The following is a 27,895-nucleotide window of genomic DNA, read 5'->3' as shown; positions in this document are numbered from 1 at the left end:
GATGCTCTATTCACTAAGCCACCTAGTTTTTAAGTAATAGTTAAGTTTCTAAGTTATTCCCCAAAATCCCATCTAACACATAATATACCTGAAATTAGATAAATGTATTTTGTGGAAGAAAAAAATCAGTATTCTGTATTTTAAGTATTTCTGCAGAGGTAAATTTATTAACTAAATTAATTCTAAGTGATGAATAAGACTGTGTTTTGGACAGGACCAATGTGAAATTTTATTCTGCTTGGCTATCCATGTTCATATTGGGTTTTGTTTTTCTTGCTTTCTTAACAGTTGAGAGAGGGGAAAGAGCAGAGAAAGACAATGCAGATCCTACTATAAAATAAAATTTGAGAAATTTTAAGAATCTGTGTTTAGAGAGATAAAAATAAAAAAAGACAGAGGTCCATCTTGCCTTTAAAAAGTTAAGTTGCTTTTTTTTCTTTTTAAAAGTTCTCTACTCTGGGGGCAGCTAGGTGGCATAGTGGATAGAACACTGGCCCTGGAGTCAGGAGTACCTGAGCTCAAATCCGGCATCAGACACTAAATAATTACCTAGCTGTGTGGCCTTGGGCAAGCCACTTAACCCCATTGCCTTGCAAAAACTTAAAAAAAAAAAAAAACAGTTCTCTGCTCAAACCATTACTAAGTTACCATTTATAAGGTTCCAGCACAAAGATAAATTTTGCTATTGAGATTAAGCAGGAAGACAAAAATACAAGCAATAGTTTTGTCACAAGCATGACAACTTCGGGTGTATACTAGAAAATTATCTATGTAACCTGATCAAGACATGGATAAAGGGAAGCAAGTAGTACTAGGACCTCTGTCTACCATTGGTCCTCCTCCTCACCTTTCCTGCCAACATTTCTTGAGGTGATTTCCACCCTTCCCAACCTACAACTTGATTGGGGAGGAGAGAGTGGGGGGAGAGGTGTGCTGTTACAGTATACTATATCTCCCTTCACACAGCCTCATGATTGCCATTAGCTAAATTAACATGTCTTTCTAGTCACTTAAGGGAGCTCCTTTAGATTTAGAAAAGTCCAAGGAAACACCCTGCCCTGCTGACCAGATGATCCATTTCTAATGGAGAGAAAGCTAAGTGCTGAAATATCCATATTGAATATATATATATATTCTCTTTGTTAACAAAAGAACCTCCAATTCTTGATTCATTGTTGTTGTTCAACTATATCCCACTCTTTGGGATTCCCTTGACCATACTGTTCATGAAGTTTTCTTCTCCAGTGGATTAAGGCAAAGAGATGGTAAGTGACTTGCCTAGGCTCACACAGTTGGTATGTGTCTGAGGCTAAATTTGAACTCAGATCTTCCAGTTCTATTCACTGAGCCATCTTACTGTTCCAATCCTTGTGCTATTATTACCCAGTCCTTTTCAAGAATGGAGAAACAGGGCGGCTACGTGGCATAGTGGATAAAGCACTGGCCTTGGAGTCAGGAGTACCTGGGTTCAAATCCAGCCTCAGACACCTAATAATTACCTAGCTGTGTGGCCTTGGGCAAGCCATTTAGCCCCGTTTGCCTTACAAAGAAAAAAAAAAAGAATGAAGGAACAACAACTCCATTTTCTTTGGGGGTTTTTTTAAGGTTTTTGCAAGGCAATGGAGTTAAGTGGCTTGCCCAAGGCCACACAGCTAGGTAATTATTACGTGTCTGAGGCCGAATTTGAACTCAGGTACTCCTGACTCCAGGGCCAGTGCTCCATCCACTGTACCACCTAGCCGCCCCCAACAACTCCATTTTCAAGGAGACTAGAGTTCTTCTCTGAACTCTGTCTTAGTTTCCTTTTAGAAAAAGGTCTGAAAAGAATGTTAAAAAACTTCAGATGAAGATATTAATTAAAGGTTTTCTATTATGGTAGTACAGAAGATGTCAAACAAAAGCTGAGAAAAAATACAATTTCTTAATATTTTGAAAGAGAAACAGCAAGAAGTTCAGGATGTTTTAAGAATTTCTATATGCATAGAAATGTGCCTATATCTCTATAAACATAAACTATAATTTGCAAAGAAACATGGCAAAAAACAATATTGATGTATTACTGTCTCCCTTCCCTTCATCCCCTCATCTCATTCACATTTGGCTTTAGCCTTAGAGTATATTTAATTATTCTTTCAAGATGTCAGGATATCTAGTCACAGTCTAGAATTACTTCAAGAAGGGTCCCAGAAGACAGAATCAAAGGATCTTGGGATATCTGGAAGAGACATCAGAGAGAATTCTTTTCAGGGATGGCCTATATCTCAATTTCCAGACTCTACAGATTACAGTATCTTTGCACTAGACTGTGTATAGAAAGCTACCAATCAAAAACAACTGAACATAACAGCTTGGGAAAAAGTTTAAAAGTCAGGAAAATAGACATGAATAAGGTAAAAATAATGTAGGAAAATGAACTGAGGAAATTCTGATCTATAATATGAAGTAGGAAAGTGGAAGATTTAATGAGGAAGAAAAAAGGTAAGAGGAATGAATAATTAAACACTCAAAGCTAAGTAATATCTGAGATTTTTCTTGCAGAGTGAAGAACTGAATACTCTGAGGAGGACACAGCTTTTTGAGATTCAAACCATCCTCCTATGTTCCACAGATGTCATCAGGAGAGAAAGCAACCAATAAAGATCAGAAAAATAAAAGATAGTAGAAGGTACCCACTGAGAGGATTTGTTGTTGTTGAGTTGTTCTTCAGTTGTGTCTAACTCAACATGACCCCACTGGGGTTTTCTTGGCAAAGATACTAGGGTGATTTGCCATTTAACAGATAAGGAAACAGACAAACAGGTTATTTAGCCTAAGCTAACAGGTATCGGATCTCTAACAGGAATATGAGTCTTACTGACTTCGAGTCTGTCACTTTAACTACAGTAGCTACCCATGATTTTTCTTGCTGGTATTGAGGAGTACCAGTATGGTTATTGCACTGATAATAGGGAGATGTGCTTTGTTTTCCATGACAGAGAAAACTCCCCAGACTTGCTAAACCTGCTGGGTAATACACATCTCTGGTAATGCAAGGGAAAGATCATAATGATCATGTCCAAAGGAACCTAGGAAACACTGAACTGAAAATTTCAGTCCTAAGGGGCACTGATGGTGTGTATTCATCACTGCTACCAATAGGAAACAGGGGGTTTCCTAAGAGTAAGGCAGAATTAAGAAGTAAATAACTGGTTAAGATGATGGTGGCTGAGAATAGGATTTGGATACATGGAGCTTGCCTTAAAACAAAAATGGTTTTTCACCATTGATGCTGCAGTTTTAAAATCCTTTAACTCTCTCAGCCTCAGTTTCCTCACTTGAAAAATGAGAGGGTTATTTAATAATAGCTAGCAATTATATAATACATTAAGGGTTTGTAAAGCCATATATATGTGTATATATATATATATATATATATATATATATAATTATTTCAGTTTAGTCAAAAATGCATTTACTGTAGTCATACACATCCAAGCAAAAAGACTTTAAGCTGAAAAGATAGGTGGGAGGGAACTGATTTTATTTATCTACCAACATCAATATCAGACAAGAGCTATAACACTGAAAAACAAATAGCAGTTAAGATACTCAATAAATACCAAAAAACAAAATCCAAGAAAAAAGCGAAGAATAAAACCAATGGTTGTATCTCTATGCAAATGAAAAACTAGAAAGGTGAACTAAGATCTAAATTAAAGAGAACAAGTTTAACCTCACTGAAATTTAGTAAAGATTGGATCCTGGAACTAGAACATGTCCCTTGAAGAATACATATTATTTCAAAGGAATAGAATAACTACAAAGGAATAGTGTTGTAAATGAAGAACATGTATTCACAAGAAAAATTCTAGGAACCAGAGGAAGAATGCATGGTGAAACCTATGGAAAAAAAATTTGAATTTTTTGCTACTGGCAAAAGGTAGAAAACTTGATCAGTAAAACAAACTAAACAGGCAAAAAAGAAATCCAAAAAAATCAAATTATCAAGTTTTATAAATCCCAGAGTACAAGCTAATAGGGGAAAGACTTTCTATTCAACATGAAATTCTAAGAAAACTGGAAATCAGTTTGGTAGATAATTAATTTATGATTATCATTCCTGCCTTTTAGATGATTAGCTACCTGGAAGAATAAAACACTGAATCAATCATTAAATCAATAAGCACAATTCTAAATTTATGAAGCATATCTCTTTACCCATGCAAATCAATACTTTCTTTGCAACATGTAGTCCCAGAGAGTTGCTTGAGGATTTAAGACATTTGCCCAAGGTCTCAGAGCCAGTATGTGAGAGAGAAAATATGAACTCAGGACTTTTTGATCCCAGTTGTTACTATTATTATAATAAGTTTGAATCATTTCCTGGTCAAAATCTAGCTGCTCTTGAGGATTTAGTGCTCTCTTACCCCTCAATCTATAGTGTATTTACCTAGATGAAAGTTATGAGTCAGTTAGGCAGTATAATAGAGTACCAGATCTCAAGTCAGGAAGACTCAAATCTTGAGTTCAAATCTGGTCTTAGATACTTACTAGCTTTGTGATCCTGGGCAAGTCACTTAAGCCCATTTGCTTCAGTTACCTCATCTATCAGATGAGCTGGAGAAAGAAAAGGCAAACCAATCCAATCTCTCCCTCTCTCCCCTTTCTCTCTCCCTCCCCTCCCTCTCTCCTTTCTCATTCTTTGCTCTCCTTTCTCTCCCTCTCTTTGCTAAGAAAATCCCAAATGGGATCATGAAGAGTTGGATACAACTGTGTAACAATAAATTTTATCCTCCCAATACAATGTAAGCTCACTGAGGACAAGGACTGTTTTTCATTTTATCTTTTTATCTCTAGCACAGTAGATCTCAAATTTCTTTCGCATATGCCACAAAATTCTTTGCCATAAGGAATTGAGGAACATTTAATATTTAAGTTGATAGAAGATCACCTTTGAGAATGAAGCTGCAACTGTGAACCTTCCAACACCAAGACAAGAAAAGCAAGCAGAAAACTTCAACTGGGATGGGGTGGAGTAGAGGCTAAGAAATGTGGAAGTCTTCTAGGGAGAGAGGTTTTGTGGGCAAATCTTTTAGGAATCACTGTATTAATGCCTAGTATAATACTTTGCATTTGGACATAGCAAGCACTTTATAAATTTGAACTGAATTGAATTAAATACAGTTCCTTGTCCAAGCTGAAAAATCAGATATTCCATGGAGCCTTTGAAAGGTAGTATAACACTGAATCTGAAGGGCAGGGAACAAGTATTTTTTATACAGAGCACACTACATCCAAGAAACTCTGTTAAGTGTTTTGCAAATACTATCTCATTTGATCCTCACAACAACCCTCTATTATGATCCCCAGGTTTTTGTCGAGTAAACTGAGGTAGGCAAAGGTAAAGTGACTTGCCCAGGGTCAAACAGTACAGCTTGAGATTAAATTTGAACTCAAATCTTCCTGGAAAGAGGTTCCAGCATTCTCTCCACAGTGACACCCAGCTATCACCAGGAAAACTATTTGTTAATACCTCCTCCACCACTAAATGAATTTTCACAGTTGTAGAAGGAAAAAATTTCACTCTGAAGTCCCTTCCAATTACAATATTCCAGGATCCAACATGACCCTGTCTTCTGGGACATTTCTTGGAACAACTATCAACTGTACTTAGTTATCCTGACCCACCTTGAGGAGAACATTAGGTGAGCCCCAAGGTTAAGGTCAAACATAAATGATCTGGCTATAAATAAAGCTGTGATCCTATAACCATCATTATGCTAGATTGTGTAGTGTCTTCCAAGTCACTAGTTCATAAATATATATTAGTTTGAGCTACAGTGCTCCCTGGTGGTCACCAAAATATATGTCATTCAGATAATCACAACCAAGCTCCTTCATACTAAAATTTACCATTATAACGCAACACTTATACCGTGCATTTGCCAACTCTATTTATATTTACCACTAGCTTCTTGTTTACAAAACTATTCTATTTATCCTCATGCAGGTTTGACTGCTTGAGTCATGTCTATCCCTCTTAATATTTCCTATTAAATAATATGGTAGATTCAGTGTCTGAAACCTAGTTATTCTTATCATAAAGCACTAAATCATTCCAAAATATAGACTCCTATCAAGGACTTTCCTAACAAAGTGACCTATCAATATCAAGAATAGATGTCAATCTCTTTCAAACTAAAGAGGATAGAGAGTTGACTCATATAATCAAAGGAAATCAGAGCTCAAAGAAGTATAAGGAAATATCTAATTTGACCCCTTTATTCTATAAAGTATTCGGTGGAGAGAATAGCTAAGAATACATTATTAGCCAGCAATGTGAAGCTCATTCTGGAACTTCACTGGGAAGCAGGCAGGAGAAGAGATTTCCAGAAAACCAATTTAAGTTAGGTACTGCTGGAAGGAGGTGGTGAGAGAGGGGATAGAGGTGGTCAAAGATGTAAGAAAAGCTAAAAAGCCAAAGGGTTTGTACACCAAATGGGTAAGGGTGTGCGTCTATGTTAGGGGGACAAGAAATCCAATTAGTGAATGAGTTTGAGGCAAGGAAGGTCTTATTAGAGAGACTATTAAAGATCCTTTAAGTTGGTGGAAACTTGAAGAATCCTATTAGAGAAGACATTTGTAGAATCTGTTATTAATCAAGCCATGTGGGAAGAGAATAGCTTGTGAGAGAAATAAGAGCAAGAGAGTACCTTAACGAGGGGAGAGATTAGTTTGAATCCTCTGAGCAAAGGTGTCTAGTGTGAGAAGAGCGAATTTAGTTCTTCAAAGGCTTTTTTCAGGGAGTTTTATTAATACCAAGCTAATCACTAATCACCCTTTCAAGATCCCAATTAAACTTTCCTCCAAGGCAGAGTATATCTGAATTTCCTGGATCATTCCCCCATCTACCAAAAAAAAAAAAAAAAAAAAAAAAAAAAACCCTTAATACTAACCCATTCTCATCAATGCTAAGTTTTATTTGAATAAGTCCCTATTTAACAGAACCAACATTAGTGTACGGTAACTTTCCAGCAAATCAAATGAAGCTAGTTATTGGGAAACACCTGAGGGCATCCATATGTCTTATCTGAAAACTGACCCCTCATTTATTGTTTCCCATGTTCTCTTGAATGTTTACAGGTACTTGGGGAGTAGGACACATACTTTTCTGAATTGAGAGTTATACTTGTTCATTCTCAATCTCCTAATTTTTGAAAATCATTAATCTATAATCCAATTAGAATTCATATTACCTAATGTTATATTGTTTCCTTTTAATTAACTGGTCCTATTTGAGTAATTGTTCTTAATTTATAAAGGTCTTTCTCCCTATGAATTCTGGGTTCTGTTCTAAGTTGAAGAGGTCTGGTCTCAGTTTGTTGGTCAATTAGCATTCATTACTTAATAAGCTGATTTGCTCAGAAGATGGGGGGGGCATGGATGAGGGACAAAAAAGTAAACAGCTGAGGATCCTTGTTACATATATTGTGCCTGATAAATATTATTCATTTGTCATCTTCCACAATTAAGTCTGCCATTTGTGATAGTAGATAGAAACAAAGGAAAAAGGAAGGGAGGGAGAGAGGGAAAGGGAGGGGGAGGGGAGGGGGAGGGAGGGAGAAGGGGGAGAGAGGGAGAGAGAGAGAGAGAGAGAGAGAGAGAGAGAGAGAGAGAGAGAGAGAGAGAGAGAGAGATCAATATAGATTCCTGGATAATATCCAAGCATTTCTGCTCAAAGTCTCTATAACTAAAAACACCTGTTTTGCATTAATACATTTCTTCGTAAGTGTTTTGGGGGTTATTTTCTTTCACTAGGAATATTCTCATTTTATATACCACACCTCTTCAAAATATTTCCTCTCTTATACATATCTTCCCTCCAGAAGATGATGTGGAACAGAATAAATTAAGTTGACTTCCATATAAACTTATATGACGAACCCCAGGGGTTGGCATGAAAGATCCACTTTTGCTCTGTTTAAATTCTAAATACTCTTTCAATATCTTCACTTGAATCTTTCTTTGTGCCCAGGGAACAAACAACAAATTAACAGAAGGAGAAAAAGTTTTATAACAGTAGTGATAAAGAACCCCAAGTAAGTTAAATTAAAAATACAGTTCAGTTTAACAATTAACAGTAAAGTCACTAGACTCATTCCTTTTTTACCTTTTACTCCTAAGGGAATCACAGTCACCCAATCAGATCCACTGGAGTGAATTGGCATTTTGATATTGACATCACTTGAAAAAGAAAAGAAATAATTACGAGCTGAGAGTGGCAAACATTTTTTTCCCCCGGTTACTTATTTTAATTGTAAAGGAATGTATGTGAATCCATAGAACTTAATTGACTTACAAATAAACCTACATATGAAATATTAAAGCATAGCTCTAAGTAATACTCAATAATGTTCTCAATAACAAACTGGTTTTTAGAGTGCATTTAAAAATTAATTTACCCTTTGTCATTTAAGAGGAAAGCATTTTACACATCTGGGATCTGAATCCAAAATTAAAGCTACAATTTCATTTTTTTCCTGCAATAACTATTATGATAATAGATTCTGAGTTTTCCCTGTGCTTTCCCACTACACAGTACATGAGGCCAAGCAGTCTTTTAAGAATATTTAATTCAATTTTCAAATTGCAAATACTTTTTTTATTAAAATAGAGAGATACAGTTGAGAAGGTAATTGTTTTAGAATCAAAGAACCTAGTTTCAAATTCCTTCTGTGTATTTTAATATATGTGATTTTAGGCAAGTGTCTTAAGTTCTCTGGACCTCAATTTCTCATCTGCAAAATGGAAAGAAAGGGGAAACTAGATGACCTCTAAGTTTCCACCTAGTTCCCAATCCAGGATATGATGTGTAAGGCCACCCCTATCAACTTTACAGCAGCATAGAATGAGACACAACACATTTTAAAAACTAACAGGAATTTGTTTTACACATTTGCTCCAAGATCTTAATTCCCTTTTTTGTTCCAGTAGGGGTAAGGTGGAAGGAAGAGAAAATTAATGCTTGATATTTGGAAAAAATAATATTTAATTTTAAAAAAGAAATAGACAGGAGCAAAATTCAACTGTATTTTTAAATAAGTGCAAATTTTATTTTAGGGACTAGTTTTCTTCAAATATCAACCAAAGTAAAACTACCTTTTCCCTTTGCAAATATCAGTGCCAATATTCTCTGCAGACATTATATATATATATATATATACATATATATATATATATACACACACACACACACACACACACACACATATATATGTATGTATATACAAATATCAAATTAGTAAGGTGTATATATAAGGGAAAAAAAGAGAGCAAATGGATTTACCAGGAACTACTTAATTATGATGAAAATAGATAATATATATAAATCATACAGATACACATACATGTATGTACACATGTGTGTACATGTGTATATATGTATGTAAGTAATGGCTATAAATCTGGATGCACATCCTTTCTTGACTATTATTTTGAATTATGTATGGTGAGATTCAAGAAAAATATAACCATAGTAGAAAACTATTACTAAGTTGTCACTAATTAGTACTATGGTAGCATAATACTTTACTAATAATTTCTATATATCTTGCTTAGTGATTATTCTGAGTTATGTATGGTGAGATTCAAGAAAACATAAAACCATAGCAGGAAAACCATTACTAAGTTATCACTAATAATTATTGCTATGTTAGTATAATACTTTATTAATAATCATTACCAAAAAAAGGTAGAAAGGGTAGAACTATAAAGAACTGATCCAAATCAGGAGGGACTGCTCTGATTTATACCACATACCTTTGGAAGAAAGCACTCTCTGCAGTAGTTAGAAGACCCTTGAGGTATCCTCCTTTGTAATGGTTGATTCTACTGCTACAAGGGAGCTTTTTCGGTTGGAAGCAAAACCAGGGCTCTCCAGTATAAAGATCTGTGAAGTTACACACAGGAAGATTTCCTGGTAGACATATGTTGCATATGGTGGTCTCTGAAATTCTCCCTGACCGGAAGAGACTTTTAAAATAGACCCTATCTGGCCTCACCTCCTGTAGATGTTGAAGAACCTGGACTGCTTCACTGGGATGAACCAGAACTATAGATACAGTTACCTTGCCGGGCCAAAGCAGAGTAAAAAAAACTTTGTAGAATCCATTTTGGTAGTCTACCACTCTCCCCACTGCACCAGCCTGCAATTTGGGTGAGTGGATTCTGGCCTGTAAGTAGTCGCCACCATATTTTTTGGGTCTCCCTTCGAAATCTTGAACTTGAACCAGCACCTCAAGCTGGCTCCCCACCTTGAAGAATGTTCCAGAGTTCAATATCACAAAATAGCTAGAGGTAGGATCAGTGCTCTTCACAAATGGGACCACATCCGTATAAGGTTTGTAGCTCTGCAAGGTCGCCAATAAAGAGTCCTCTTCTAAACGCTCCCTCTTAGACAAGTTTTGATGTTCATAACCACAGTAGGGCTTTCTGCTAATTCCTGCTGCTTGAGGGGGAATATCCTGCCCATTATTATCAATGAAGGTAGCTAAAACACTTTCATGATCCAAGTGCTGAAGAGAAAAACACAAAGAAACAAAACAAAAAATTTCCTTATATTCCATCAAGTAAACCTCTAACATTGTTGAAGTTAAATTTTAAAGCAATATTAATAAATTTTGGGGGGAAAACTACTATAGTTGAAAAGAGATTGGTGGTTTGAATAAAAAGTATCCCCTGAGTTTAAAATATTTACAAGAGATCTAATTTAATGGAGTTATAATTTAAGATGGAAAAAAAAGAATAGAATGTCTGCTACCTCCCTCATCTTGGACATATGTAGAAGAAGAGAATGTTGAAACTGAGGTTAAATAACATATTCAAGATCATACAGGTAATAAATGACAGAAGGTGTATTTTTTTTTAATTTTTCAAGGCAAAGGGGTTAAGTGACTTGCCCAAGGTCACAAAGCTATGTGATTATGACTCTAACTATCCACTTTGCCCACTAACTGCCCCTCAGAAAGGGCATTTAAACCCAGGTCATCTCTCCAAAACCTATGTTCTTTCAACTAACTATACACATGCATGTATATATGTATATACATATACATATATGTATATACATATATGCACATATGCACATATACATATATATACACAGACATACATATATATATTTATATATGTGTGTATACACACACACACAAGTACCCACATAGACATAAATATGTATATTTTAGTTTTTAACCACTTGGGATTACCTGTCTCATAAAGGGAATGTGATACTTATTTTGATCAAATATAAACCAGAAGTAACCCTAGTCCTTTTTTTTTCCTTAGCCTCACTTTTCTTGTGTAAAGCTAATTTTGCTCTAATTATAACTTTCCATACTATACACTTCCATCGCCCTTGATTGACAATAGGACATACTCTGATCACCATTTCCTAGGTCACTGTCTGTAAAATCAGTGATAAATGATTAGTTTATCATAGCCCAGATGAGACATGTTTTCCCTGTTGCATAGCTATTTAGTGTGACAAAGTCCCAGCTAATACCAAACTCGTTTATATTTCAATATATTATTATCATTAAGTATATTTCTTAAATATATCTAGAAGCTAAATGATTACTTTGAATTGTAATAAGGCATTGAACTTGAAATCAGAAAGATCTGTGTTCAAAACCTAGTTTGCGGGGACAGCTAGGTGGCACAGTGGATAGAGCATCAGCCCTGGAGTCAGAAGGACCTGAGTTAAAAACCATCCTCAGACACTTAATAATTGTCTAGCTTTGTGAACTTGGGCAAGTCACTTAACCCCATTACCTTAAATAAACAAGATTTTTTAAAAATCTATATTGCTAGTTTGGATGCTTAGTAACTATGTGACCCTGTGCAAGTCCTTTAAACTCTCTACCTCAGTTTTTCATTGTATAAAAAGGGCACATTCTATAATTAAAATCTATAATTCTAAGGAAACACTATTATCTGATTTTTGTGGAAGATATTGGTTATTAGTCACCTTTCTCAGAAATTCTATTTTTTAATAGTCAAATAGTTTTTCAAGGTATTTTGAATCCTGTATTCAATTTTGTCACTTAATTCAATAGATATATTTTGATAATTCATGATGGGTGCCCTTTGGGCATATAAAATCATCCTCTGGTTTTCTAAAAGGCATCAAGTGCTTGAACAAATCCCATCATTCCCTAGACATGAATGATAGTGTGATAATGATGAGGATATTTGTCCTCTGTTCTCGAAGAAGACAGGACATCAGGAAGGTGATATCATAAGCACATGAACTGGAATTGAGTGAGGGCTGGGTCACCAGCCTCACTCACTGGGACCAGTGGCCAGATATGAATCAAGATGACTGGAGATGGCCCTGGATGCAAAGCAATCAGGGTTAAGGGACTTGTCCAAGATCACACAGCTAGTAAGACTCAAGTGTCTGAACCCAAATTCAACTCCTGTCCTCCCATCCACTGCACCACCTAACTGCCCTTCTGGAGAGTGTAGTAATTATATTTCTTTTGCTTCTTTTCTCCCAGAAGCCAGGATTTTCTCAAGGTGTAAGGCCACTTGGTCAAAACCCTTACTGCCAAATTACATTTGAAGCAGAGGTAATTGTTTTCAACAATTTAGCTATTATATAATGATTTCTCTTATTTTTGACATTTATATTTAGTTCATTTAAACCAACAAATATTTATTAAGCAACTATTGCATACCTAGAACTGTTTAGAAGATGAGAATAATAAACACAATGCATGATTCAGTTGCTTAACATTGCATTCTAATGGAGTTGACAAGAACATATATGGAAATATGTACAGAATAAATATAAAAGGCAGAAATAAAAATGAATACAAAGTAGTTAAATGAAAGTTAGCTTGAGAAGGAAGGACACTAGCAGCTGAAGATATCTAGAAAGTTTTCCAGTAAAAAGTAGAGCTTGAGTTGTGTCTTTATTTTTTTTTGGTTAGGTTTTTTTTGGGGGGGGTAGGCAATGGGGTTAAGTTGCTTGCCCAAGGCCACACAGCTAGGTGGGATTAAGTGGCTTGCCCAAGGCCACACAGCTAGGTAATTATTAAGTGTCTGAGAGCAGATTTGAACCCAGGTACTCCTGACTCCAAGGCCAGTGCTTTATCCACTGCGTCACCTAGCCACCCCGAGTTGTGTCTTTAAAGAAGATGATTCTTTGATATAGAGGTAAGTAAGAAAACTCCAGTCATCCTGAGACATAGCTGGTCACTGGACCCAGATAGCTCCAGAGGAGAAAGTGAGGCTGGTGACTTAGCACAGCACCCCCTCACTCAAATCCATTTCATTTGCTCATCACAGCATCACCTCCCTGATGTCATGATCTTCTTTGAGAATGAAGGACAAAACTAAATTAACAACATCATCAATATTATTAGTCAAATTAAAAGTAACTCAAAAGGAAAATCACTTTCCATTAGCTTTTGTTCCTATGTTCTCAGTCAAGTACCTAACTTTTGGAAAGGATCTCAATTTTCACCTTACTTTTTAGATGTTGTAAAGTCCACCATTCTCTAAGGTCTATGATTTGAGCTATAAACACATGGTCTAGAAGGAAACAACAAAAGTTTTGCAAAACCTGAAGTATTCCATTAGTTGTGGGACAGAACAAATTCAACAGCCTGACTGAAGTTGTGACACATCACAGAAACTAAAGAGGAGAAGAAAAGGAGAAGAGTAAGCATAGAGATGAGGAACAAGGCAAAGCATATGGACTAGACTTCAATGGAACATAGGATTGATCACAGATTTAGAACTAGATGAGAACTCAGAGATCATTACGTCCAACCCCCTCATTTCACAGATGAGGAAATTGAAGCCCCAAGAAATTGAGTGACTTGTCCAAGGTCTAATTCAGATATCCCTGATGTCAAGTCTAATGCTCTAACCACTGTACTATGTTAGCTATAAGGAAGAAAAGAGGGAAGTTATGGGGGAACCAAAGCTTGCCTAACTACCAAAAAACCTAAAATAATTCCTACTAATGAGTTAGCCAGGGAATATAAGTCCAGAAAAAGTGAAAACAGTTCTTCTTAAAACAATACTTATAGGCAGTGAGGTAGATAGAGAACCCATTCTTTTTTTTTTTTTTTTTTTTTTTTAGTTTTTGCAAGACAATGGGGTTAAGTGGCTTGCCCAAGGCCACACAGCTAGGTAATTATTAAGTGTCTGAGACTGGAATTGAACCCAGGTACTCCTAACTCCAGGGCTGGTGCTTTATCCACTGCGCCACCTAGTTGCCCCAAGAACCCATTCTTAAAACAATACTTATAGGCAATGAGGTGGATAGAGAACCCACCCTGGAATCAGGAGAACTTGAGTTCGAATTCAGTTTCAGACACTTGACATTTACTAGCTATGTGACCCTGGGCAAGTCACTTAATCCCAATTGCATGACCAAAAAAAAAAAGAAAGATTGGGGCTCCCATTCCCCCATTCTGAGTCTAACTATGTGACCACGTAAATTATACTCTGAATTAGCCTTAAAGACAAAACTCCTTTCAAATAGAAATGTCTAAAAGTGGAATGGGTTGTTTCAGGACAGAAGTAACCCAGTCTTCAGATGTATTCAAACAGAAAGAAAATGATCATATGTCAAGCATACTGGGAAATGGACTTGTAATTTAGTTGTGTATCAAACTAAATGTGCTCTGAGGTCTCTTCCAACTCTGATATTCTATAATTCCTTTAATGGAATTCTATGATTTTTGTCTTGTTGACCTACAGAACCCACTTGGTCAAAAGTCCCTTTATGGAATCTCATTTGCTGAGTATGGAAAATAGGAAGATGGATGGATGGATGGATGGAAATGGGGAGTTTTTCGGTCTACTAGTTTCTTCTACCACTAAAATTCCAGAATTTCCAATGAATGACACTGTTCATATCCTGACCAAGCTAACCTCATTCTGAAAGTAAAAATGCCCTACCACAATCTTACAAAAAGTCCTACCATCTCCTTTTCTATTTGTTTTTTGTCCTATCAGATTTTTCTAGGAGGATTTATTCGAAAAAAAAAAATTTACCATCCCCCCCATCCAATGCTACTGTTTTTAACATGATTACAGTTTTTATTTAATGTACATTCCAGAGGCTTAGCAAATATTGACATTAGGATTACCAAAACATTTTCATGTTCCTTTCTAGCTTAAAAAAAAAGTGAATAAAAAAAAAAGAATGAGACCACACATCTGTTTCTCTGGACATTTCCAAAATAACAGCATTGTACTAAATGGTCCTACAAGCAGGCTGACTCTTCTTATGGAATTCCCTCTGGTGCAAGCCTGATGAATCTACTGATAATGGCATCTGTTCAGTAGAGTAAGTTTTATTGTTCCAAGGAAAAATTTGCAAAGACTTTCTCATCTTCTTCCCTCTTCTCACTCTAAACAGACCTTCCATTATCCACAGAAACATTCTGGCCTTAGGATTCTTAACCTTGTTTTGTGTTATGGACTCTTTTGGCAGTCTAGTAAAGACTATGAATTTCTTTTTCTGTTACTGTCATTAGGGTTATGATAGTACCACTGTCATGGTCATTCAATATCCCATGGTCATGGGCCTCAGCAAGGGCCACAAAGTTACCAAAAACATTGTGAAGCCTCTATACTGCTGCTGCCATGGGCATTTGACCAACCACACCTAATTTGTGAAAGATAGGATCTGGGAGGTGTGGGGGGGGGGGGTTGCCCCTTATGAGAGGTGGGCCATAGAATTGTTAAAGGCTTTCAAGAATAAGTGAGCCTTAAGTTCATCCAAAAAAGGGTGAAAACTCACATCTGAGACAAGAGGGAGAGAGGAGCTCAGCAATGTCCTAGCTACCATGAAGAAAGCTGCTGCCAAGAAGAACTAAACTGGACCCTACCTATCTTCCCCATTTACCCAATAAAGATTTGACCAAATTTTTAAAAAAGCTTATGAATTTCATCTCAGAATAGTATTCTAGAATGAATAAAATAAAAGATTATAAAAGGAATCAATTATATTGAAATACAGTTGTCAAAGGATTTTTTTTTTTAGGTTTTTGCAAGGCAAATGGGGTTAAGTGGCTTGCCCAAGGCTACACAGCTAGGTAATTATTAAGTGTCTGAGATCAGATTTGAACCCAAGCACTCCTGACTCCAGGGCCAGTGCTTTATCCACTGCACCACCTAGCGGCCCCTGTCAAAAGAATTTTCAAAATGAACTTGTGAACCTCAGATTAAGAACTCTTGCTCTGACCATACAAATGGGGCCACTTCCTATTTAGGGAGCACAATCACAACTAGGGTTGCTGGGGAGGTAGGTCTACCTATAAATGCATTCTTCCTTTCTCAAAGATATTTTTTGTGGGTTTTTTATCATATCCTACTGGTTTTAATAAATTTTTTATTTTTTTGTTGTTAATTGAGGATAATATAGTTTAATGGGCATCATTCTTTTGGGGGGGGATTTACAAGGCAAATGGGGTTAAATGGCTTGCCCAAGGCCACACAGTTAGGTAATTATTAAGTGTCTGAGACCAGATTTGAACCCAGGTACTCCAGACTCCAAGGCCGGTGCTTTATCCACTACACCACCTAGCTGCCCCTAATGGGCATCATTCTTAAGGTAAATTTTCACCATATAGCTTGAGAAAGTATAAGAAATTGGAATAAATATGTCCTGAAACCAGAACATACCCCACAAATAGCATTTTAAAATAAATCTTTGGTATTTATTTTATTTGCCTTGTCTTGTTTTTCTACACATGTAAAAATAACAATTCTGGTTAATTGATAATGCTGATAGTAGGATTTTATTTAACTGAGGTTTTATATAATATTATTTAGATTAGTGGATCTAAGATTCTATTTAACTAAGTTTATTTAGATTATTTATTTAGATTAGTGAACTTAGGGTAAGAGTTCTGGATTCAAACTCCAGATCTACTATTGACTACTGTCATGAAAAGACATATCAAGTGGCTAGGTGGTGCAGTGGATACAGCACCAGCCTTGGAGTCAGGAGTACCTGGGTTCAAATCCGGCCTCAGACGCTTAATAATTACCTGGCTGTGTGGCCTTGGGCAAGCCATTTAACCCCATTGCCTTGTAAAAAAAAAAAAAAAAAAAGACATTTTAGTTTACTCATTTATAAAATGAGAGATTTGAACTAGAACTGAGATTATTAAACTGGCTTTCACAGACTTCAGGGGGATACATGGATAGATTTCAGGAGGTCCATAAGAATTTGGATGCTAAAAAATACATCTTTATTTCAATTTAATTGTTTTCCTTTATAAGCTTCAGCAGATTGTCAAAGGGGTCCAGTATAAAACAAAGGTTAAAATTCTGGATTAGGACATAAATATTTTGAGATCCGTATTTACTGTCATGTCAAACTTAGAAAAATAAAACCAACTCTTCCCCATTTCAAAGACAGAAGCAGGGGGAGGTAGGAAGGCAGGCAGGCAGGCAGGCAGGCAGGAAGGAAGGAAGGAAGGAAGGAAGGAAGGAAGGAAGGAGCTAGCAGGAATGAGAAATTTATGTATTAAAGTTCTAGAATTAAAGAAAAGAACCCAAAACAAACAGAAATATTTAAACAAACTACATAGTTAGGAAGTATTATTCTTTGTGCCATATGACATAAACTGTCTATGTTACCCCAGGCAAGTCATTTAATCTGTCATTAATCTATTGGTTGAATCACTGTCTCCTATAACATAACAAATTGAATCTAACAAAAATCTGTGTGGTGGAGGAAGCAGTCAAAGAAATTCTATAAGTAAATTGGGACAAAGGATTAAAAGACTTGCCAGTCTTTTTAGAAATGGAACAAAAAAGAATGTTCTAATAACAAATTGAGTTATTTGTAATAGCAAAGTACTCAACTGATACAACTCTGATACAAGTTAATGTTTTCAGAAACCTTGACTTACATGCAAAACAGAAAAGCTTATTACAATGGCACTTATAATCTATTTTTCTAAAGCATTGTTTTAACACCACCAAACACTGTGCCAAATGTTTTTATAAATATTTTCTCATGTGATCCTCATAATAACCCTATGAAGCAGATGCTACTGTGGTCCCCATTTTACAACTGAGGAAAAATTTGGAGTCACACAGCTAGTGTCTGAGGGTCTAGGACCAGTGCTCTATCAAGAGTGACAATAGTTGCCTCTCTAGAGCATTGTTGTTCTGATATTTCTGTTGCATCAGAACCTCTGTGACTCCATTTGAGGTTTTCTTGGTAAAAATACTGGGCTGCTTTTCCATTTCCTTCTGCAGCTCATTTTACAGAGAAGGAAACTAAGGTAAACAGGATTAAGTCACTTGCCCAGAGGCACAAAGCTAATAAATGTCTAAAATTAGATTTGAACTCAAGTCTTGGACCCTATTCATTAAGTTACCTAGCTGTCCCTATAGAATATCAAGGCTTTGCAAAGTGATTATCTTAACAAAAACCCTGAAATGATAGTGGTGAAAATGTTATTTTTTCTGCATGAGTAGATATACTTTTTATATAAGGAAAGCTTAAGGGATTTGCCCATAATCATATATCTAATTAAATATATGATGTGGGATTCAAACCAGATTTCTTGAATCCAAGTACATCAATGTAACTCAACTCATAAACAACTGAAGATGGATCCAGTATAGCTACCAAAGTCCTTGACACAAAACTATCATTAACATGCATTTCATGAGGCTGAGAGTCAAAATAACACAAATGAAGTTGTCTGGTCTCACTCAGTGGAACACATATGTATGTCTGAAGTGAGGAGATGCCAATACATCAACCTTTTCTTTGTGGAATTTTAAAACCTCTTAGAACTGCCAAGTCTTCCAAACAGCCTAAGTACTGCCAGAATTTTCCCTAGTGTCTATAATTTCCAGTTATAGGAATATTTTTCCTCTACATGAAGACATACACCAGACTGGTCCCATTGTAGATAAATTGGGAAATGTTTATGAGTTACTCTATGAATTCCCAAGTGAAAGATTAAAGTAAGGAATGTGTTTCCTATTCCAATATTTTGGAACAGTTTGCTTATGACTATAAAAATCAGATCCCTTTTCCATACCTCTTTAACATCTCTCATTGTCCTCACTAGCAGCTTAATATGTTTTTCCTTATATTAAAATTATGCCAGAGTTCCTAAACTTTGGCTATAATCTCTTCTTTTTAGGAAGTGTTTATGTTGTTGTTTTTTAATACTGCTTTTAAAAAATTACTCCTTCCTAAGTTCTCCTCAATTTTGTTTGCAGACATCCAGCTTAATATATGACTCTGTGAGTGTTTCAATAGGAATGCTGACTATTGAACAAAGTCAGTTTTATGGTGCAATTCTAAATTTTTTAATCTGTTTCTCTCTTTCTCTTACTTATCTCATAATGCAAACCAGAGTAGAAGGAAAGTAGAGGGGTGGCTAGGTGGTGTAGTGGATAAAGCACTGGCCCTGGAGTCAGGAGTACCTGGGTTCAAATCCAGTCTCAGACACTTAATAATTACCTAGCTGTGTGGCCTTGGGCAAGCCACTTAACCCCATTTGCCTTGCAAAACCTAAAAAAGAAGGAAAGTAGAAAGCTGGAGAACAACTTTTTTATCTCTGACATGCCCTCATTTCTCATATATAGACTTGAGTCAAATTTATAAGAATACAAGTCATTCCCCACTAACAACTTGTCAAAGGATTTAAACAGTAGTTTCCAGATGAAAAATTTAAAGCTATTTTTAATCATATGAAAACATGCTTTAAATCACTATTGATTAGAAAAATGTGAATTAAAACAACCGAGAACATTTTACACATGGAGTCTGAATTTAGATCTAAGTATACTATTTTTACTTCATTTTTCATAATTTTTTCCTTTTGTTCCATTTCTTCTTTCACATGACAAATATGAAAATTCTTTTCACATGATTGCACATATATAACATATATCAAATTGCTTATTATGTCAGGGAAGGAGGAGAAAGAAAATAAGTAATTAAAAATTTTATTTTAAAAAAGAATATTAAAAGTTATCTTTGTATGAAATTGGGAAAAAAATAAAATATCATTTAAAAAATAAAAAATAAGTTCCCCTGGGGCCAAAGAAAAATCCTCAATAGTAGTCAAGAGATCAAGAAGATTGTATTACTTGTAGAGTATCTATAAATTATCAGTTACCAGATCACAGGATCATAGATCTAGAGTAGGGGATTTTAAAACTTTTTTGAGGTCATGAACACATTTAGCAGTCTAGTGAAACCTTTAGACCCTTTCTCAGAATGTTTTTAAGTACATATAATAAAATATATAAGATTAAAAAGAAACCAAATACATTGAAAATAGTTACTAAAATTCAAGGTATCCCAAAAGTCTTTGTCTAATTTTTAAGCTTCATTATCTTAAAAACCTCATCATTTTATCATATCTTTGAAGAGTATATGAGAGGTATTCATCAGAGGATACCTAACAATAGTGACAGATGAAGAGATTTTGCCCAAATTCTTGGTAGTCAGGCCCTGATTTATAGGTAGAGGTGTAGGACAATACATAGTTGTATCAGGAGTTTTAATCTAGTAAGCTTAGTTTTAAGGTTTTAAATCATAAAACTTCACTAAGACTTTTAGGACACTTGTGTTTTTTAAAATAAACAAATTAATGAATCACAGGATAAGAACCCTTGATCTAGAGCAATGGTGTCAAACTCAAAAAATAGAGGTCACTAAACAATATGTGAGGATCTCCATGGGTTTTATACTAATTTAGAAAACCACATATCAACATTATCTGTACATTACTTTATTTTTAGTTATATTGTTAAATATTTGTTCAGAGTGCATTTAAGGAGTGGTGTAGGTCATATGTGACCATAAGTTACATGTAACATTTCTGACCTAGAGGATCATAAAGCTATGTAGAGAGGGACCTCAGAGACCACCTAGCCCGATCATTCATTTTATAGGTGAGAAAACCTATAAGTCAGGATTTGAACCCTCATCTCTGAAGACAAATCCAGTTCCCATTTTACTAAAACATGATTCAAAAGAAAAGGAGAAAATGGCAACAATATCAAAAAAATTAGGAGTGCCATATAAACTGTCTGACCACAACAAACATAAATTCTATCTAATCAAAATGTGGTATCATAATTTCTATTGAAACATACAATTAAGTCACATATTAAACTGGATAACCTCGAACAAAATTGGAAAGAATATGGGAAGGAATAATTAAAAAAATATCAAAATGTTCCTTAAAAGGAGAAACTATGGTCAAAGCTTGAGAACTTCTGCCTCATTTTAATCTAAAGAATAATACATTAAGCTGCTATGCCACAAGTGAGGACAATGGTAGATGTTAGATAGGTAGAAGAAAGGGGTCTGATTTTTATAGCCACAAGTAAATTTAGAATGTAGAAGGCTAAGGGGCGGCTAGGTGGCATATTGGATAAAGCACTGGCCTTGGAGTCAGGAGTACCTGGGTTCAAATCCGGTCTCAGACACTTAATAATTACCTAGCTGTGTGGCCTTGGGCAAGCCACTTAACCCCGTTTGCCTTGCAAAAAAAAAAAAAAAAAAAATGTAGAAGGCTGGTAGAGATCTTTCTTTACTCAAGTATTAGACAAAATTTACTGAAATTAAGGGCGGAAGTAGTCTATAATGTAAACAGTTGAAAACTCCTTTTCCAAAATGTCTTCCTGGTTTCCTTTTTTCTGGGGGGGGGGGGGTATTTTAGTTTTTTTTCTTTTTTGCAAGGCAAATAGGGTTAAGTGGCTTGCCCAAGGCCACACAGCTAGGTAATTATTAAGTGTCTGAGGCCAGATTTGAACTCAGGGACTCCTGACTCCAGGGCCAGTGCTCTATCCACTGTGCAACCTAGCCCTCCCCACCCCACCTCCAGTTTCCTTTTATTCCAATCCAACTTTATATTCTGATATAAAAATCTGTTGAGGATTTTACTGAATAATATTTAAGCAAAATTAAATTTTGTTTAAACATGTAGAAAGTTCTTTCTGGCTTACAAAATGCTTTCCTCAATAATCCTGTGAAGAAAGTAATAAGTGTATTATTATCTCCCTTTTAGAGGTAAGGGGAGCACATTTAGGTCTCCCAATGGACAGAGCACCAGATATGGAGTCAGGAAAACTACTCTTCCTGAGATCAAATCTGACCTCAAACACTAGGGTCACTAGCTATGTGACCCTAAGCAAGTCACATAACCCTGTTTGCCTTCATCTTTCTTTACCTGTAAAATATACTGGAAAAGGAAAAAGCAAACCATTCCCAGTATCTTTGTCACGAAAATCCCAAATGAGTTCATAAAAAATTTGACATAACTGAAATGACTAAACAATAGGTAAGGAAACTAAGTTTCAAAAAGCTGTACTTTTCCCAGTCAAAGTGGTCAAAGCTCGTAGGTATCAGAGATAGAATTTGAACTTACTGCTCATGACTGCAAAGACTAGCTTTTTTTTTTTTTTTTTTTAGGTTTTTGCAAGGCAAACGGGGTTAAGTGGCTTGCCCAAGGCTACACAGCTAGGTAATTATTAAGTGTCTGAGGCTGGATTTGAACTCAGGTACTCCTAACTCCAGGACCGGTGCTTTATCCACTACACCACCTAGCCACCCCAAAGACTAGCTTTTATTCTACTAGGCAACCCAAGACCAATTGATCCTGTACCTTTGATTACAGAGCACTTTCTAACTAAAGATTAAAGCACTTTCACAGACATCATTTTCAATGGCTTCACTATATCCATTCTAAAAAAAGATAAAGAACTTCTGTACCTTTCTAGATGTGCTTTTATAAAATGAAGATGGGGAAATGTCCAGAAAGCCAGCAAAGCAAGAAATCACAAGAAACATTCCTTTTTAACCTATTCTCAAGAAGAGACAGTGAAATGCCTCCCAAAAAGCAAAATAATTCAAAATCCTCAAAATAAACTTTAAAATTATCTAAAACAATGAACAAATCAAAGAACTTTAAGGTAATGAAAGAATATTATGGAATAAAATAAGCAGAGGAAAAAAAAGTATGAGCAGAAAGATAATAGTGAAAGCATAAGCAGTTATATTAGAAAAAAATGTAAAGAGAAAACATAAAAGTGGATAGAAGCTACACCTACAGAATTAAAGAAACAAATCAAATCTACCACCCAAATCATAAGAGGAAAGGAAGGAAGGAAAGAACTAGACAGAGTTCAGGAATTTTGGAACAAGATGATAAAGCAAATTTTGTTGCTCCGTGATTTCTGTTGTGTCGAACTCTTTGTGACTCCATTTGGATTTTTCCTGACAAAGATACTGTAGTATAGTTAGTCATTTCCTTCTCTAACTCATTTTATAGATGAGGAAGTAAGGCAAACAGAGTTAAATGACTTGCCCAGGATCACACAGTAAAATCTAAGGCCAGATTTGAACTCAGAAAGATATGTCTTCCTAACTCCAGGCCCCATACTTTACCTAGTTGATGTGTGTGTGTATGATGTTTAATAAATAATATTTACACTCCATATATACATATGAAAACTAAAAATTTGATATGAACAAATAAAGACTAGAAATGTTTTGTTTAAAAGGAGTACCTCCTCTTTGTTCACCTTTGACCAGATTGAAAAAAGGAATGATTAAATAAAGAATTATATGCATGGGGGGTGGAGGGAGGGAAGCAAGATTAGGGGGAAAATTGTAAAACTCAAATAATATCTTTAATAAAAATAAATTAAAAAAAGAATTATATGCAGATTGATATATAAAATGTATTTATATATTTATTTATAGTTGAATATCTTTATTTACCTAAGCTTGTATTTGCTTTTTTTAAATTAATATATCACCACATTAAAATCAGATCATAATTACATTTTAATCTGTTGCACTCAGGAATATTGTGGGTTGCATAAGACTACATAAAGCTACATGTTTGACACTGCTGCTCTAAATGCCAAATGCTGATTATAGGAGACTGTGAACAAAGATATAGTATACCATCTTGGCAATATGATAAGGGAGACTTATAGACCATAATAGTAATAATATTTAATAAATAAGCACTTTTATAAACTTTAAGATTTTCAAAGTAGATTATTCATTTGAGTCAAAAATGAAACTCTGCAAGGTAAGAACTACTATTATCCTCATTTCACAAATGAGGAAATAGAGACTTACAGAGACTTGTCCAAAATAATAAAGTTAGAAAGTAGTGAACTTATATCTTCCTCCCCCTAAGTCCACTGCATCACTCCACTTGACAGTCAATGCATGTGTGTATATATATATACATATATATATATATATATATATACACACACATACACATACATATATACTCACATATACATTCAAATACATATACTATAAAGTATAGAAGCATGTAATCCTATGGTTATCTATTAAAAATATTAAGAAATTTATATAGTACCTAATACATGCCAGGCACTATGCCAAAAATCTTAAAAAATATCTCATTTCAAACTTATAACTACTCTCCCTTAAAATATTAAGAAATTATAACATTATTATTATTGTTATTATTATTATAGTTGAGGAAACTGAGGTAAAGAAACATTAAGTGAGATCACACAGCTCATGGCTACGGTTTAAGACTAAAGTCTTCCATCTCACTTGAATCAGAGACATAATCCGTTGTTCCTAAATAGGAAGCAATCAATTTCAGAGAAGATTCATAGTCTTTTGAAATTATGACTATTTGAGGTGACAAAATAAAATCTCAAAATGTCTTTGTTTAATTCAATAAAGCAGAGTATCCTTTGTCCACTTTTGACCCGATTGAAAAGAGAATGATTAAACAAGGAATCATTGATTTCAGGAAGATAGCTTTTCTAAGGGTGCACTGCATTAATATAGTTCTACTGTTCTTTTGGGAAATTAAAAAAGAAAATCTGAATTAAAACTATGAATCTTTGTTTGCCTTCGCTGTGGAATTTTGGTTTTTTGTTTTAGGATCTCTATAAACTGATTGGAAATTTCTGGGGCTGGAGTAGGAGTGGGGGTTACCACCCAATGGTGAAAACCACCCTGTCATTCTTAGAACTTCTGCCACCCTCAATTACTCTGATACCTTTTCACTTTTATAGATGGCCAAGATGGTAAATATTTGTACTAGTTTCAGTGTTGCTCCACTTTCTGTGTGTCCTCTAAACTCTGGACACATCATTGGACAAATCGGTCTGTTGATCTTAGGTTAGGATGAAGGAATCATATGACACAGAACACCTAACACAGTACTTACTAATGGAGAATGGTGTATAAGAATATTTCTGATAATATAATTTAAAAAAATCTTAAATCAAAGACATGCAACCAAAATAAGTTCTCTGGTGACCCTCTCATTATCCCAGTCCTTTACCCTATAATACACACAATTTATATATCCCAAGAACCCTTGAGTCTCTGTTCTGTTGGAATGAAATGAAACTCACCTCTAACTGATTAACATTGAGGACCAGCAGCACAATGGTTAAGGCTGTCAGGAGACAGCAGAAAAACCATGGTTTGCAGAAATTCGTCCACATTGTCTACTTGTGTCTCCATCAGTCATGGTGGACACCATGCCTTTGCTCCACAGAGATCAATGTCATTGTTTCTCAGGATTATAAACAAACTTTCAGGTAACGTTGCTTCTCTCTGTTAGCACACTTAGTGTTCTTTTTTTTCAAAGGGGAATATAGTAGATTTAAATAACAAATCTCATTTAAAGAACACCTAAAGGAAAAATTAAAAAGAAATATCAGGAGAATATTGAAGTTGAGGTAATAGTAATAATAATTATCACTACTACTTTTTTTTTAGGTTTTTTTTTGCAAGGCAAATAGGGTTAAGTGGCTTGCCCAAGGCCACACGGCTAGGTAATTATTAAGTGTCTGAGGTCAGATTTGAACCCAGGTACTCCTGACTCCAGGGCCGGTGCTCTATCCACTGCACCACCTAGCCGCCCCCTATGGCTGAACTTCTTAAGCAAGATTTCTGCAAGTGTACCTCTACTTCCCATCCAGTCACTCACTTCTTATTCTCTACAATCTGGCTTGCAACCTATCAACCTTGCCTGCTCTCTAAAACCAAATATAGGGGTGGCTAGGTTGCATAGTGGATAGAGCACCGGCCCTGGAGTCAGGAGTAGCTGAGTTCAAATCCAATCTCAGACACTTAATAATTACCTAGCCGTGTGGCCTTGGGCAAGCCACTTAACCACATTGGCTTGCAAAAAAAACAAAAAACCTAAAAAACAAAAAAAAAAATCCAAATATAAACCTCAGCTGCTCTGTTAAATGTCCTGCAGTGTCACAGCCACAAGCTTCCCTAGACATCCTGGGTCAGGAGAGGGGGAAGACTTTCCTGCTTCATGAACACAGATATCCTGTGCCAGGGGGCACTCCTCCTCCCCTAATGGGGCTGGTGCATGAAGCAGATATCCTGAATCAGGAAGTCCCTAATGGAACTGTGACAAAAAGCAAGACATCCTGAGATAGCTTGTTGGGAGCCAGGGTCTCTGAGCTGTTTGACACAATCACAGCAAGAAGACTCAAGGCAGTCACACTGCCTGACGGAACATTTCCTTCTTCAATATATATATATATATATATATATATATATATATATATATATATATATATGGATTTCATGCATACCAATATTTATAGGTTTATTATTGATTACAATATTTACTCACCCTAATACTGGAATGACTATAAAGGAAGGATTTCAGAAAAATTCCTTGAATAAAACAGACTGTAAACTCTGTCCAAAATTAACAGGACTGTCTCTCTCTGAGGCATACAAAAGGCTTCAACATTATGAAATCTCTGGAAAACCCAGCACTGGTAATTCCAAGGAGATGCCAGAATATATACAGGGAAAACAGATACAAGATAGGTCAGATAGAATTCCAGGGAAATTAATAGTTTTCCCCCCCTTACCATACACAGGAATATATGGAAAAAGATGGTGAGAAAATAGTTAGTACAGGTGACCGATACATGAACTCCAGCAGCCTTAGTTTCATGGGAAAGAATAAAAAAGTCACAGAAACTGTGGCTTCTACCAACAAGGCCAGAAAGAAAAATTGGTTATTGTAAGAGTTAACAGATGGGTGGACAAGCATAAAGACCCTCACTACAGACTGTTAAGGAAGTGTATTGAAAAACATTACCTACACCAAAAATATAAAAAACTTTCCATTAAAAGAACTGCTTAATTAATAACTTTAAATGAATTAACAATTATACAATGTAATAATAAATAAGGTAACAGACAGGTTGAGGTCATCGTGGTCTCAGTGGGGATGGGAAATCAATTAACTATATGATTATTACTTAAATTTGTAATCACATGATTAAAACTTGTAACCATATGAACTATATGATTGATGATGAAAATTGTACACTTTTGTAACCAAGGAAATGATCTTAGCTTGCTTGCTTGAAACATACATGATTCCGAAACTATAAAAATAAATCCAAGCAGCTGACAGTCAGTCAACCTGCTCCTGCCTTTACCCACTTGTTGACTCAACTCATTTTGCCGACTCTATCCCTCCTGTCAGGTTCCAAGAACCCCGTGGAAGCTGGACCCCCGCGGAAGCTGGACCCCCGCAACAGCTTAATGGCACAGTGAGGCCAGGCTCCAAGAATATACTCCAGTACTCTGGTACTGACTGACCACCACTCCCAAATTTATGATCTTTGTCTCATTTCTATAAATTCACACTTACCAAGAACTCACTTGGAGTTTTCAGTTTATAACTGGAACTCACATTCATGCACAGCTACAAGTTTAAGAGGAATAAAATATACATACAACCTAATTCTGTTTGTCTTTCTTATGTCCAAACTCTTCTTCATTCAACTAAAACCTCTCTCATCAAAGTTACCAAAGATCTCTTGGCTGTCAAGTTAA

General features: G+C 35.6%; 1 protein-coding gene and 1 pseudogene across 8 annotated transcripts in view; one reads left to right on the top strand and one right to left on the bottom strand.

Moving 5' to 3' along the window:
- Nucleotides 1-27,895, bottom strand: part of NXPE3 (neurexophilin and PC-esterase domain family member 3) — a 46,325-nt gene that overhangs the window by 12,024 nt on the left and 6,406 nt on the right. For 7 of the 8 annotated variants that reach the window (XM_074214392.1, XM_074214394.1, XM_074214397.1 and 4 more), the window contains 3 exons: nt 25,423-25,705; nt 9,799-10,553; nt 8,150-8,223 (listed from right to left, as the gene is read on the bottom strand). In XM_074214392.1, coding sequence (XP_074070493.1) covers nt 8,150-8,223; nt 9,799-10,553; nt 25,423-25,515 — 922 coding nt within the window. In that variant the 5' untranslated portion in view covers nt 25,516-25,705. Of the gene's footprint in view, nt 1-8,149; nt 8,224-9,798; nt 10,554-25,422; nt 25,706-26,669; nt 26,818-27,895 lie in introns of all 8 variants that reach the window. The other variant, XM_074214400.1, reaches the window with a different exon arrangement.
- On the top strand, nt 15,558-15,878 carry LOC141507065 (large ribosomal subunit protein eL36-like; annotated as a pseudogene).

This window comes from Macrotis lagotis, chromosome 1 (genome assembly GCF_037893015.1).
Source record: "Macrotis lagotis isolate mMagLag1 chromosome 1, bilby.v1.9.chrom.fasta, whole genome shotgun sequence".
In the NCBI taxonomy this organism is placed as follows: Eukaryota; Metazoa; Chordata; class Mammalia; order Peramelemorphia; family Peramelidae; genus Macrotis; species Macrotis lagotis.
This window is presented reverse-complemented; position numbering and strand designations above follow the sequence as displayed.